The 14,694-nt window shown below is 65.0% G+C and overlaps 1 protein-coding gene across 2 annotated transcripts in view; it reads left to right on the forward strand.

Moving 5' to 3' along the window:
* KCNQ1 (potassium voltage-gated channel subfamily Q member 1) overlaps positions 1-14,694 on the forward strand; it is a 313,789-nt gene that overhangs the window by 77,845 nt on the left and 221,250 nt on the right. For both annotated transcript variants that reach the window (XR_014836476.1, NM_001444834.1), the window contains 4 exon segments: positions 7,775-7,901; positions 8,281-8,359; positions 8,654-8,750; positions 9,223-9,363. Coding sequence is in view for 1 of the 2 variants with exons in the window: in NM_001444834.1 (NP_001431763.1) it covers positions 7,775-7,901; positions 8,281-8,359; positions 8,654-8,750; positions 9,223-9,363 (444 nt within the window). In the remaining variant the exon portion in view is untranslated.

Raw genomic sequence — 14,694 nt, forward strand, 5'->3', positions numbered from 1 at the left:
CAGTTTACGTGGCCGTGAAACCACTCAAGACGCTTTGAAAACTTGCGATCCTCCGATGGAAGCCCAGTCCATTAGAAGTAAAGGCTTGCAGAGGTACCCAGGCTTAGCTCTCTGGGCATTAACGCTCCTAAGTGACCGTCAGGCAGAGGAGGCCCCAGTGGAGGGTGCAGGCCGAGGGCCGTGAGACAGGCAGCCCCTCTGCCCGCAGGGGCCCGCCCCCGGGCCCAGCACCCCTGGGGACATCTGTCGTTTTCATGCCGTTGCCAGTGGCTTCGTTGCATTTACAAGTGTCCTCCCTACAGGACGGTTGAAATTCGCTCGTGAAAAGCAGAGGACAATACAGTAACATAGAGAGATAGCATTTTGTATAAATGCGCAGGCACACACAGTTACCAAAAGCCTCTGGCTGCCGCCCTCTGCCAGGCACTCCAGGGTGGGGGGATGGGCCGGCTTTGCTTCATCAGAACCTGCTGAGCCCCGTGCTGGGCTCGGAGCAGACTGCCGGCCCCGGGGCCCTCCTCCCGCTGCATCGGCCTCCCCCACGCTGGCCGGGTGTCGGGCTTGAGCTGGAGACACCCGGGTGGGAGGGGAGCCAGTGGCACGCGGGCGCCCTGCGTCACTGACATGGGCCTGGGGCGGCGAGCTGGGTCCCCGGGCTGGAGGCGCCTCATGAAGCGCACGAGTCTCCTGTAACCCCAGTTGGCCAAGGCAGGGCACGGGCACCGTCTGCCTGCGTGATAGCCGGGTGACCACGGGCCACTCTCCCCTCTGCGGCTGGGTGGCCTTTATTCAGAAGGTCTCGGGGGTGGGGAGGGCTGTGCTGGGCTGGGCTGAGTGCTGCTACCTGGGGAGGGACACATACGCTTAGGCCGGGGGACAGAAAGGGTTCATGGCACGTGGGTGTGGATGCCAGTCAGGAAGGGACAGGGACGCTGACGCACGGAGGGATGGGGTGGCTGACCCAGGTCCCAACCCCTGGTGTTTAGTGGCCCTGGAGGTCGCCATCCCGTGGGAGAGGGCAGGCTCTCGCGCCCGGCCTGCCCTCTGTCCTAGCCTGGATGTCCCTTGGGCAGCAGGGCCACCCCTCGGGCTCCCAGTGCCTGCCCTTGGGCCACACGGAGCAGGGAGTAGACCCTGTCAGGGCTACCTCGGGCTGCTGGGACCTGAGGTGGGGTGCTCGGGGCCCAGGGTCAAATTGTCAGTTGCATATGTGGGGGGGCCGTGGCACTGAGGGGGCGCAGCCAAGCAGAGGGCCTCCCCACGGGGAAAGGGGAGTTGGCCGGGGAGAGGGGGCGGTGATCAGTTCCCTAGCAGAGTCCTGGCCGGGCAGGATCCCAGCCCCACGCTGGCCTCTCCGCCTCCTGCCCCACGCCGGGCAGCTGGGCTGGGGGCTGCTGTTCCACGGGCGGCCAGTGTTCACTGTGGGCCGGGGGGGGGCCAGCTGTGCCCAGCACATGTCACCGGGAAGCCCTGGCCCTCCCTACGGGTGCGTGGCTGGGAGCAGCTGGCCACAGGCAGCCCCCGAACAAAGGGCCTTTGAGCAGCCTGCACGCCTGCTGCTGCCCTCCGGCCAGCTGACCCTCCCGGGAACGCCGAGACCGGCTCCCTCTGTGGCTTACTGGGTCCCACGTGGAGGTGGAACAGCTGGCCCCAGAGCCGCCGACCGGGACCACAGCCCCCGCGGGAACACCTCCAGCCAGGGCAGGGCGGCCCCCACATCTTCCAGAGACCTCACCCCGGTCACCTGTGCCCTGGCCCTGGTAGGAGGCATGGTCTGGCCCCCCTGTCCCCCAGCCCCCGCCCCCTTCTGTCTGGTGAAATCCTGTTTACTCAGGAAAGCACAGGTGTCCTTCTCACCAAGGAAGCCTTCCAGGGGACCGACAGTTCCTGCAAAGCGTCCCCGGCTCTGTCCCTGTGTTGGTCACGTCTGGCGTCCACAGGGCCGTCTGGGAGGGCGCTGCGCCTTTTTTCGTCCTTGACCCCAAATCCCGCTTTCAGTTGCCCCGGCTTTGCCATCCCACAAACCCCAATTCCCTACAGTTCATCTTCCAACTCCCTTTAAAATTGATTTTCCATTAGAAAGATACTAGGGCCGTGACCTCTGAGCACAGGTGAGGGGCGGGCACTGTGAGGCTCCCTTTATTGCTCAGCAAAAGAAAGAGAATTTTTCCTCCGGCTCTGAGCACGGGCGCTTCGAGGGCTTAACCACCCTGTCGCGCCCCCTGTCACCTGGGGGCACGTCTCCGCGGGGATGTGTTCCCAGGGCGTCTGAATCAGACACAGTCTTCCTGGGGACGAGGCGGATTCAGGAGCCACCGTAGAGGGCAGAGCCCATGAGCCACCTCGTGGCCCTTCCTCCGTCTGGGGGCGGGGGGAGCGGCGGGGCCACGGGGATTACGACACGGCCAAGGAATCCGCCGCCTCCCCCCGTGCCCGGGCCTGGAGGCCCAGATAAGCACCTGTTTTTCTAACCCTTTATTTGACTTGGGATTTGCAGATCTGCCGTCGGCCACAGTTACCCCGAAACACCGAAGGCAGGCGGGGCTGTGCCCCCGACCTTGGGCCAGTAGGGGTCCCAGCGCCTCTCTGCGCAGTGGCGGGGCGACCTCATGGAGGGCGAGGCCCCAGGCGGTGCTCAGCTCAGCCCCGCGCCTTTTGCCTCCGGGGCTTAGGGAGCCGCCCGGGTCCAGCCTGGCCTGGACTCTGCGCCCACATGGCATGCAGGCCCCTGCCGGGCTGGGTTTGCTGGTTTAGCAGGAAACTAATAGCGGGTCGAGGATGCTGAGCCCGAGGCTCAGGGCGCTGTGAGGCCGCGTGTTTCCGCCCAGAAGGGCATCCAGGGCAGAGGCCTGGCTGCAGAGCGCCCGGGGCATGGGGCCTCTGTTGTGACAAAACGCACCTCCTCTGCGGGTGACCATTTCATGCACAAACAACGCTGGGCAGAGCCCCCACCTCTGTCTGGTCCCAGAGCTTCATCATCGCCCCCAAAGGGTGCCCCTCAGCGGCTGCTCCCTCCCAGCCCCTGGCAGGCACCGATAAGCCTTCTTTTTATTAAAACTGTGATGGAACACGTAGAACACAAAACTTAGCATCTTGACCCCTTTTAAGTCCACGGTTCCGCGGTGCGACTCTTGAGGAAATCTCACACTGCCATCTCCAGAACTTTCTATCTTTCCAAACAGAGACTGTCCCTGTTAAACATGCTGCCCCCCCCTCTGCTTCCTGCCTCCATGGATTTGACGCCTCTTGGGACCTCCTTTGAGTAAAATCTTGCAGGATCTGTGCCTCTGTGACTGGCATCTTTCCCTGAACACTCTGTCCCCAGGGTCCGTCCACGCTGCGGCCTGAGTCAGGGTTTCCTTCCTTTTGAAGGCTGAGTAATATTCCACTGTGTGGATGGACCACGTTTCGGGTCACCCTCATCCCTGGATGGACACCGGGGCTGCTTCCACCTGCCGGTGGGTGTGGAGATGCGGCCGTGAACGTGCGCGTGCAGATATCTTTGCGATCCTGCCTTCGGTTTTTCTGGGGCTACCCCGGCAGTGGGGCCGCCGGATCACATGTGCTCCTGTTCTTAGTGTTTGGAGGCACCTCTGCATGGTTCCCGCTGTGGCAGCACGCTTTCCACCCGCACCAGCAGCCCACAACGTTCCAGGCTCCCCACATCCTCGCCAGCACGTGTCACTGCGTTTCCCCGGGAGGAGCCACCCAGAAGGGTCTTCGGGGCTGTGCCACTGTGGTTTTGGTCGCGTCTGCCCCGTGGTTGGTGATGCTGAGTCTCGTTGATGTGCCTGCTGACTGTAGGTCTTCTCTAGACACCTGCCCATTCCAGCTTCGTACCCATTTTTAGTTGAGTCGTTTGTTGGGACCTTTGTAAAAAACAATTCTAAGTTAGCCGAATAACGCAGCCAAGAGCTGCCCCCCACACCTGCTGCTCGTGAGACACGTGGGGAGCCTACGGTCTGCTCCGGCTTCCTGCACCGAAACCCCAGGGAGGAGGGGCACGGCCTCCGGATGGGGGGCTCGATGGCGGCTTCGACGCAGCCCTTCCCGGGGCGGGGGCTCTCGGCATCTCAGCGGCTGGCCGGCGCAGAGGCCCTGGTCCATGAGGCCGGCTGCAGCTGGGAGGCGACCTTGCTTTGCCTGAGGGACAGGGGCCCGGTGGGAGGGGGCCCTTTGCCCCTCTGCTGACTGAGGTCTTAGCCGAGATCCCTGACCCCAGGACGGCCCCTCTCCCCATATCTGTGGGGCAGAGCTCAGGGCCGTGCTCCGGCCGGCATCCTTGACCCCTGCTCGCAGCCGGGCAGGCAGGCCTCACGTGGTGCTCTCGCAGACAGGGGCCTCTGGCCGCCTCCGTTATCAGCGGAGAAGTCAGGTGTAGGGGGTGGGCGCTCCCGGGTGTTGTGGGTGCCTGAGCTGGACGGACAAGGGTGTAAGGACCTGGCGGGGGTGGGGGGCTGGAAGGACAGGGTCCCAGACCCGGAGCCCTCAGGACCAGGTGGGGGGATCTCGGGGGGCCAGGGTGAGCCCTGACCCTTCATGTGGGCAGGGGGCAGCCAGGGCAGTGGCTTGAGCAGGGGGCGTGGGGGAACTGAGCAGAGCAGTTGGCAGGCTCTGGGGGGAGCTTAGTACTCTTTGGTTCCCCAGAGCCTGCTTAGGGCCACAGGCGTGCCCCGGCTGGGGATGGGGGTGCAGGGGACTCAGGGCAGGGAGGGGGGCTGGGGCAGGGGAGGGGGGAGGTCATTCTTCTGGGGCCGGATCACTGAGGCTGGAGGCTGGCCTCCCTTTCACTGGAGCTTAGAGGACGCAGCCCTGCAATTCCATGAGCCTGCTTTGGACGGGGGTGTTGTCCCCTGAACCAGGGGTGGCCCCACGAGATGACTTAGGGGTCAGGCCTCCTGCAGGCTCTCTCCCCACCCCACCCACCCACACAGGGCAGTTGAGCCCACCCAGAGCCTCCGCAGCAGCCTCCAGCCCAGAGCAGCCAGGGCCCCTCTGCTGAAAAAATTCCGGAACCCCCGTTGGTCCAGAACTTCGGGCCAGCCTGTCTGGCCCCCAGTCAGTGGACAGGTGGCTCCAGGAGACGGCGGTGGGCTGGGCTGGCCAGGAAACCTGCCCCCAGGGGTCCCAGGGAATGCGGTCCAGTCCTGAGGTCCAGGCCAGGGCTTGGCCCCTGGAGCCATCCCGCCCAGTGCTCACAGCTGCCGCTGGTGGTGACCGTCTTGTCTCTGAGCAAATGCTTGTGCCCACTGCCCCAGGCTCTTTCCTGGCCCAGCACACCGGCAGTGCCCCAGGCCAGGCCCTGGGCTCAGAGACACGGTGAGTGCCCCATGCGGCCCGCCAGGCCTCAAGCTGAATCTGGATTCGAACAGGCTTTGGGGATTAGCGTTGTTTTAAGCATTCCCTCACCTCCCCTCTAGAGGGGGTTCCCGGGGCTACAGGCCACCAGCCCCAGGAGGGCAGGGGTGGCTCTGAGCATGAGGCCGGGATAATTCGGGGTGGGGGGAGGGGCCTTCCCAGTCGCTACTTACTGACCTGAAGGTCTGGCGTAAGACCGCCCTGGAGCTAAGATGCTACCCTACCGTTGTGAGACTTCACCACTTCAGGTGCCCTTAAGGCGTAACTGGAGAAGCATTTTAAGTAACTTTTTAGAAAGTGCATCAAAGTAAGAAAAAGACCTGCCAAGGACGGATCAGCCCAATGGCGTGTAGACTCGCAGAGCTGCTTGGAGGCTCCGGGGGCTGCTCTTTGGTGGTGATGGGGTTCTGCCCCCCTCGGGGCCGTCAGTGGTCCTGAGCGCTCCTCTCTGAAGATGCCAGCACTGGCGTCTCAGCTCTGGGGACCCAGAGGCGGTGGCTCTGCGGCCCTTGTCAGGACGGCCAAACGCTGGAAGCCGACCCCCCACCCCGCCTCCGTTCTCGGTGAGGGCCTCGCCATCCTCTGCTCCTCACGCCCCTGAGAACCGGCCCGACGGGAATCTCGGAAACACATGCACAAGACGGAGCCCTTGAACCAGGGAGCCCTGGGCCGCTCTTTGGTCGGACGGCTTATTTGTTCTTTCGTTCACTCAGCGGGTCGGCGTCCACAGCCGGCCAGGGGAGGGGGGGGGCGGTGCGCATGGCCCTGCCCTGCCGGGCTCAGCCACCCTCCAGCCGAGGCTGCCGCCCCCAGAACTGAGGGCCGAGGTGGCACCGGCACTCCCCCGTGAGGCCCCAGAGCCTGAGCGTCCACGCCCCTCCCTCTCCACCGCCCCCCACCCTGAACTCCACATTGCAAACCAAGAACTTTTCTTGCAAACGGAAAGCCGTAAATTTTCCCATATTTTCTCCCATTTTTCCCAAGCTTGCCCCAGACACCGGCTGATAGTATCAGCATTTTATCCTAATTCTGGATACTTGGGAATCAGTGGGCGGCATCCGGGGGTATCCGGCGGCCCCCTCGCGGTGGACTGCCTGGTGGGGCCGGCGGAGGTCAGGCATGGGAGCAGGGCCTGCCACCGTCACCCGGTGGAGGCAGAAATCCCCTGCCGGGGCCGGGTTCCCTGGGGAAGGGGGGACAGGGCCGGGCAGCCGCCGGCAGCGAGCTGACGGCAACCCCTGGTCCACCCGTGCTGTAGCCTGTGACAGCCTGGCCTTCGTTTGTGAGGCTGAGGAATGCTCCGTTCCGTGGATGGATCGCATCTTGCCTTGGCTACTCAGGGTCCCTTGAGATTCCGTGTGAATGCGAGAGGCTTTTCTATTTCTGGGGGAAAAAAATGTCACCAGGGCTTTGAGAGGGATCGCCTTGCATCCGCAGATCACACCGAGTGGCGGCGACCTCTTACCTCCGTCCAGTCTTCCAGTCCCTGCGCAGGGACGTGGCTCCGTGTATGTGTCATCCCTCTTTCCCCTGAGCGGCATTTCTCAGTTCGCCTCGTGCAAGTCTTCTGCCTCCTGAGCGAATGCCTGAGTCCTCTGCTCCGTCTGCTACCCATGCACATGGAGTTGCTTCGTCTCCTTTCCAGGTTGCTTACGGTTTGGTTTGTGTACAGACGTGCAGCTGCCTTTTGTGATCAGTTTTGCGCCCCTTCCTCTGTTGAACTAACGTATTAGCTTGAGCGGGTTTTTTGCGTGGACTCTTCAGGGCTCCTCACACGTAAGATTGTATCATCTCTGAGCGGCGATCATTTTACTTCTTTCCAATTTGGAAGCCTTTTCTTTCTCTTTGGTGCCTACTTGCTCTGGCTGAGACTTCCGTCCTGTGTGGAATGGACGGGGTGGGAGTGGGCATCCTTGCCTTGGTCCCAATCTTACAGGAAAAGTTCCCAGGATCGGACAGGCTGTCGGCCGTGGGGCTTTCGCCTGTGGCACTCATCGCACGGAGGTGGCTGGCCTCTGTTCCCAGTGTGTTTACTGTTCTTATCACAGAAGGTGCTGCATCTTGTCAAATGCTTTTTCTGCATCTGTCGTCATTGTGAGATCGTCTGATTTTTTTCCCTTCCTTCGGTTCATGAGATCCATTGTATTGGTTGATTTTCGTGTATTGAACTATCCTTGCATTCCAGGTCTAAATCCTACTGGGTCATAGTGTCTGATCTTTTTGCGGGGATGCTGAATGCGGCCGTGGACCTGGGCTTGGGATGCAGGCCTGTCCAGGGGGACGAGGCTGCCGACCAGGGCCCAGGCCCCTTCTGCGGCCGCATCTCAGCAGAGGCTCCGGGTGCGGGGCCCGCCCTGGTCTCGGCAGGTGGCAGAGCCTGGCCACGAGGTGAGCGCGAGCCCCTCTGTCCCCACAGGAGATCGTCCTGGTCGTGTTCTTCGGGACGGAGTACGCGGTCCGCCTCTGGTCAGCGGGCTGCCGCAGCAAGTACGTGGGCATCTGGGGCCGGCTGCGCTTCGCCCGGAAGCCTATCTCCATCATTGGTGAGTCACACCTGGCCCAGGAGGAACCCCCCCCACCCCAAGATGTCCAGGCAGGGACCAGACACCCTCCCTGGGAAGGAGGTCGGGCAGCTGGACCCCCGTCAGGAGCACCACCAAGCAGAGGACCCCTGGGGGCTGGGAGACCCCCAGACTCTTCCAACTGTGACGGGGCAGGACCCCAAGGCCAGCAGCCCCGGGGTGTCCCTGCCGTCAGCAGCCTGCAAGCCAGGGTGGGGGAGGTGGGGTCGGTGGCCTCTGTGCATGCCTGGGACAGAGCCCATCTCCACATCCCCTTTGCTGGGCCCCATGCCACGTGACTGCCAGGCACCTTGCTGGTATCCAGCTGCCTGGCTGGTGACAGTGGTGCTGTCCCCTGCAGACCTCATCGTGGTGGTGGCCTCCATGGTTGTCCTCTGCGTGGGCTCCAAAGGCCAGGTGTTCGCCACCTCAGCCATCAGGTACGCGGGGCTGCAGGCTCCCGTGTGGGCTGAGTGCGGCGGGGCCGTGTGCTGGGTGGGGGCGCAGCCCCAGGGCACTCACAGAGTTGGGGTTCAAGACCCAGCACGAGCACTTAAGCGCCTCGGGGACTCAGGCTGGGACCAGACCGTCTGGGGACCTCTGTCTGCTCATCCGGGGGCTGCGGGAGCCTGGGGCCACCCCCGCCCTGACCCTGAGCCTCGGGAGGGTGGGGGAGGGCTGCTGGCGGGGGGCTCAGGGTGGCCTGGGTGGACGCAGCGGCCGCTCCTCCGCAGGGGCATCCGCTTCCTCCAGATCCTGCGGATGCTGCACGTCGACCGCCAGGGGGGCACCTGGAGGCTGCTGGGCTCCGTGGTCTTCATCCACCGCCAGGTGGGTGCTCCGGGGGAGGACAGGGTCTGGGCCGGTGTCCCCGCCCTGCCGGGCTGACCGTGTGTCCCCCTGTCCCTCCTGCGGGATGGGACAGGAGGCAGAGATGCAGCTCAGAAAAGGGTCCGGGAAGCTCAGATCCACAGCTGGGCGGGTTGCAAACAGCTCCCAGAAGGCGCAGTCTCCACGGGGCCAGCGGTTCGCCTCCTCTGTGGGGGAGACTGGCGGCAGATGGGCTGGCAGGTGGGGGGTCCGCCCAGGGCGCTGGCTGCAGGGGTGCGAGGCCCAACCTGCCTGTTTATGAGTCGCAAAAACGAGGGAGTCCTCCAAGTCTGATGTCCGCCCTGGCAGACTTCTGGTGAACGTTGGAACCTGCAGCCACGGGCCTGCAGGGGCTGGGGTGTCCGTGCCGGTGCGTCCGCGAGACCGGGGCGCCCGCGCCGGGCTGACCCCACCCCGCTGGCCGCTCCCGCAGGAGCTGATCACCACGCTGTACATCGGCTTCCTGGGCCTCATCTTCTCCTCCTACTTCGTGTACCTGGCCGAGAAGGACGCTGTCAATGAGTCCGGCCAAGTGGAGTTCGGCAGCTACGCGGACGCCCTGTGGTGGGGGGTGGTAAGTCGGGACCTTTGGGCGGGCAGGTGGCATCGGGACCATGGGGCCCCAGCCTCGGGCCTGGGGCTCTGGTGTCTCACCTTGGGCCTCGAGACCCTCCGCCCCCTGACCCCCAGGCTTGCAGCCCTGCCGACAGCAGCTTTGTGGTTCACCGAGCGGCCGGCACAGGGCTCCACACACAGAAGGGCCCCGCGCCGGCCGCAGGGCCCCCAAGGTCCCTGCCCTGAGGTCCTTAGAGCTTTGATCTTGGAACTTGCCTTTTGTAAGGGACGTCCGAGGGGACACCAGGGAGTGTGCAGGGGGTCCGTATTGGGGCCGCACCCCCAGCCTGGTTCCCTGCCTGAGACCCCGGCCTGCCTGCGCCTGCCCCGTGAGTGTCCCTGTGCCAAGGAGCATGGCGCTGCAGGGCAGAGAAATATGTGACAGGTGGGAGACCCAGGAGGAGGAAAGTGCCCCACGTTTTGACGGAGCATCAGGCCTGCGGATTCTGTAGCTGGCCCTGGGCAGCCGTGGCGTAGAACGGCCCCGGGTTCCGCCTTGGGGGTGGAGGCTCTCGGCTGTGAAGCTGGGCTCCTGGGGCTGCTGTGTCCGCTCCTGCAAGCTCCCAGCACCCCGGCTCAGCCTGAATGTGGCCTGGACCATGGGCTGGGTGGCTGGAGGCTCTCCCAGCTGCCAGCCTGCAGGAGGGGTGGACAAAGGCGAACGGTCCCACGGGCAGGCGGGACTCTCTGCTGCGTGGGGGGGGGGTCAAGCGCCTCTTTTCAGGAAATCCGGCTTGAGGTGGAGGAGGGAGACGTGCGGGGGCCACTCAGACTTGCCGCGGGTGGTTGCAGGGGCCGAGCCAGCAGCAGCCGTCTGGGCTGCGTGCTCCCCGCAGTGTCACGGGCGTCTGGGCCTCAGGGGACAGAAGGTGCTCCCTCACCACACCCTCCATCGGCCTTGAGGGAGGAAGGTCCTGGGCTCCTTCCTAGGCACAGGGTGACTGGCAGCCCCCTGGCCAGGCACACAGCACATGGGGGCCAGGGGCAGCCCAGACCCTCAGGTGGGGGGCAGGGGTGCCCACCAGAATGCCCACTCCGACGCTGCCTCTGGGCCGTGGCCCTGTGGGTGCACCTGGGTGCCCAGACCTGATGCTCAGGAGGGCCTAGAACAGCCCGAGCAGCCTGGCCCTGGCGGGAGCCTCTTCAGGCAGGGCTGGGGTGTGGGGGCTGGGGGTGGGCTGACGTACGGGCTCACTCAGCCCGGGGTGCGGGGAGCCTCATCCCGCACAAGGTATTCTTGGAGCCTGGGGCAGCACGGGGTCCAGGGGCCCTGGGTCCAGGCAGTGTCTGCACCCGACCTGTTTCCCTCCCTCGCCCACTCCCCGGGTTCCCCCCGCTGCAGGGAGCCCCATCCAGCTGTGTCTCCCCAGGCAGGCACGTGCCCCACCTCCCACCCCCGCCCCTGTGAGACCGACAGGGCTCCTGACGTTCGCTGAGTCAGCCTTTTTTTCTGGAAGCTTGAGCCGTGCCAGGCTGCTCAGGGGAGGTGAGGACGTGCTGACCCAGCTCCGAGTTGGGGAAGGCCCCGGTTCTAGCCTCTGCCCGTCCTCCTGCAGGCCATGCCCCCATAGGCTAGGTGTGGCAGGCCCCAGCAGGTTTGGCAGGAGGGCTTGGCCCTGGCAGGGAGCTCGCTGTGGTGGGTGGAGGGGACGTGTCCTGGTGACAGGCCGGCCCTTGGAAGGACAGGCTGCCCAGGGCCAGGAGGAATCCTGGGGGGCGGCTGGCGGGGCAGGAAGCCCGTGGGTGATGGCCCGCGGCTCGGCTGATAAGTGGTGCCCGGCCTTGGCACTGGCCTGCTGCCTTCCCGGCCGCTCTGAGCTGCTGCCCGGCCCGGCCCCTGTGAGCGGCGCTCCCACTCGCACACCTGTGCAAACATCCGCCCGCCGGCCGGGAAAACGGGCTCTTTGTGCCCAGCTTGGCACCAATGCCCTGGCCTCGCCGTCAGCTGCAGCCCCGGCCCCGGCCACCGCGGGCCTGGCCTGGCCATTGTTCCCGCCGCTGGGCTCCCGGGCAAACGGCCCCCATGCGTCCGGCGGCCCCTGCAGCTGTCCAGGCAGAGCAGCCGAGGCTTGAGTTATGGGCTGTGCTCATGGCATGTCTGGGACAAACAGCTCAAGACATGCAAGGCAAGGCCAGGCAGCCGGTCGGGGGCTTCGAACCCACTGTGCCCTGCACCGAGCGGTGGCCTTCCCTCCGGGTCCCCTGCCCATCACGCCCTGTGGGTCCCATCGGGGGCAGCAAGCCAGGGCTCTGCTTCCTGGGTGGTGCTGCCATGGGCCCTGGTTGGGGAGGCGCTGCAGGGTCTCCACGCGTGTCTGGCCCAGGCCTTGCCTGCACGCTGTACACCCGACCCACGGGCCTGGGCGGGGCCCGGCAGGAACCGACCAGCTCCTCGGCCACGTGTGTTGTGTGTTGGGCCACGAGTCGTGCCGTCAGCTGTGTTTCCTCCAGGGCACCTTGGGGGTCCTGAGGGGCGTGTAGATGTGCCCTCCGCCGGGCAGGCTGTGGCTGCTGCAGGGGTGGCCCCAGTGTCCTTGGCACCTGGCTCGGCCGGGGTTTGCTGTGCGAGTGGGCGGATGAGTGGATATGTCTGTGGCCCATGGGCCAGCAGGTTCCTTGTCATCCTGGGGCGGCCACAGCAAGTCCCACAGACCGAGTGGCCAAAATGACAGCACCATGTCCTCTCCTGGTTCTGCAGACAGGACTCCGAGATGCAGGTGCTGCAGGTGGGCTCCCAGGAAGCTTGGGGGCGGGGGTGGGGGGGCCTTCCAGCTCTAGGCAGGTGCTTCTGGGCCACGCTGCACCTTCCATCTCTCACCAGGATGCCGGTCAGGGGCGTAGGGCCACCCGAGGAGCCTGGGGCCACTTTGTTTTCAGACTCCTAACCCAGTCACTTCGGGAAAGACCCTCCGTCCTCATAGGCTCACGTCTAAGGGTCTGGGCGGACCTGAATTTCAGGGCCGGCACTTTCGCCCAAGACGGCGCTGTCCCAAGTAGGCCTCGTGAGAGGCCTCTCCCCTCCCCCAGCCTCAGTTTCTAGGCTCAGCATCCGCCCCTTCTTCTCCCCCCCCCCCGCCCCCACCAGATGGGGACGCCGACACGGGCGCAGGAGCTCTCCGCTCCCCCGAGTGTGGCGCCCCTCGCCTGGCTGCTGAGGTGTTTGGGGGAGGAGGTAAGACTTTTTTCTTTGCCCTTGGGACAAAACGCGTTTGTGTGTACAAGTGTGAGTGGCGGGAAAAGCAGTTTTTGCAAACACGGGCTCCTCTGTTTCTTGCCTGGGGGTCTCCAAAATCGGGAGGCTGCTGGGCTGTTTACCCCCCGCATCTAAATTTAGAACTTAGAGTGAAAAAGCTAGAAGCCGCCCCTGCATTCAGCCGCCATCTGAAACAGAGGCGGACGCCTGGCCACTGTCCTTAGCTGTGGGGTCCAGCAGGTTCTGGCTTCTCAGGCAGCATGGCCTCCTGGCCGGGGCAGGGGGGCAAGTGGGCCTCTGGGTGAGGACAGGGCTCCCAGACGGTCATGTGCAAGGCCTGTGGGCACTGCTGTGCGGCTGGGCCAGTGTCAGGACCTCCCTTGGACCAGGGGTGCCAGGCTCCCAGCCCTCAGACCCCACGTGGCGGTCCCCTCTTCCTCTGCCTGGACTCTGTGCCAAGCCCAAGCTCAGAGCCATGCAGCTAAGAACAGAGGGTCTGCAGGACCTCAGCCCCTCCCCCCCCCCGGTCCCATCCTGCACCTGTTGACTATTGTATACGAGGCTGAGACCGTGGGCTCTGAGAGCCCAGCCAGAGAAGGGCCTTACCAGCTGGGCTTTGCAGGTCCGTCTCGCTGCACTTACTGCCCACTGACGGCCCTCTGGAGTGATGTCTCGCATGCGCCCAGCAGGCCTGGCGAGGGTGCTGTTTGGGCCTGGTTTTCTCTGGAGGGGGCTTTAGCTCAGGTTATCCAAGGCAAGAGCTTTCCAGCTTTGGCTCGAGGGAGGATAACGCAGTCAGCGTCAGGAGCACAGGGGAACGGGAAGCGGAGGGGTCACACAGTCAGGCCTGTGGGGTGGAGCCGGCCCTGCTCCACCGCTGGCCGGCTGCGTGGCCCCAGGCAGGTTGCCTGGGCTCTCTGGGCACAAGGCGGGTGCAGCTTCCATGAACTGGTAGAGGGCGTCAGCGAGCACAGAAAGCCTGGGGTGCCCGGCGAGGATGCAGGAAAGGCTGGTTGTCCATTGGAGGGGCTGGTGCTGGCCACGGTTCCCTGGGCAGTCCCCAAAGCCCGGCGCCAGGCAGTGACCCTGCAGCAAACCAGTCCACGCTCTGGTGTTCACGGCCGCCGCGGTCCAGGGCCGCCCCTTAGCCCTCCCGTCTGAGGGTCCCGCTCGGCCCCGTCCGCACAGGGCGGTCCCTCTCGGAGCATGTGTGGGTTGGCCCTTCCTGGCCCCCAGGGACCTCCGGTTTCCGGCAGGGCTGGCAGTGGGGCAGAACGGCAGGCCCTTCATCAGGCAGCGCCTGCTCTGCGCGGGGCACTGGGGCGCAGCAGGGGTCAGGTCGCCTTGGTCTCACGCCCTCGGGGTCACGGTCGCGGTCGGTTGTGGTCCGCACACCGCGACTCCCCGGGCGGCAGGAGGGGCCTCCTGAGGAGGTGACCTCTGCACCGAGCCCTCGAGGCAGTCGCCTGGGCCTCCTGAACGAGGGGCCTTGAGCCTGGCTGTACTGTGCGGTGGACGAGGCTTGGAGGGGCCTCCGAGTGGGGCCCTCTCTTCTCCGCCGTCCTTGTCCCCACACCGGTTCCCACGAGCGCAGGCCGGCAGGGCTCCGAGGCTCCACTCGCCTGATGGGGAGCCCTGCGAGAGTTCGTGGGATTTGCTTTTTGCCTCTGGAAAGAAGCCGGCTTATGTGGCAGGGTCCGATCGCTTTTGCTTTTACCCAGAGTTTGCAGGCCTGGCTGGGTCGTTCCCTCCACCCTCGTGTGCCAGTGTCTGTCTGCTTGGCGGCATCTCCCCCTCGACCGCAGTGCTGGGCCAGCTCCTCATACCCTTTGCTGCCCTGAGACAGCCCTGCCCCCACCCGGTTTCCCCTCTGTCCACACCTCTCCCACCCGCCCAGCTGCCCTCTCTCCCTGGCACTGGCCTGCCAGCCTCCTCCAGGCAGGTTGGTGACCCAAGGCTGGCCGAGGCCTGGACCTGCTGGAACGGCAGCTCCCTGCCCTGGCTGTGTCCCCAGCCTCCTGGCGTTGTACTCAGGAGCCCAGGATGTGCCAGTCTTGGTTTGGTGCCTGCTTGGTCACTCAGCACTGGCGAGACCCT

This window comes from Sus scrofa, chromosome 2, assembly GCF_054392235.1.
Source record: "Sus scrofa isolate SSC_HxYL_T2T_F1_AM1 chromosome 2, Sscrofa_HxYL_maternal_Yorkshire_Landrace_v2.0, whole genome shotgun sequence".
NCBI lineage: Eukaryota > Metazoa > Chordata > Mammalia > Artiodactyla > Suidae > Sus > Sus scrofa.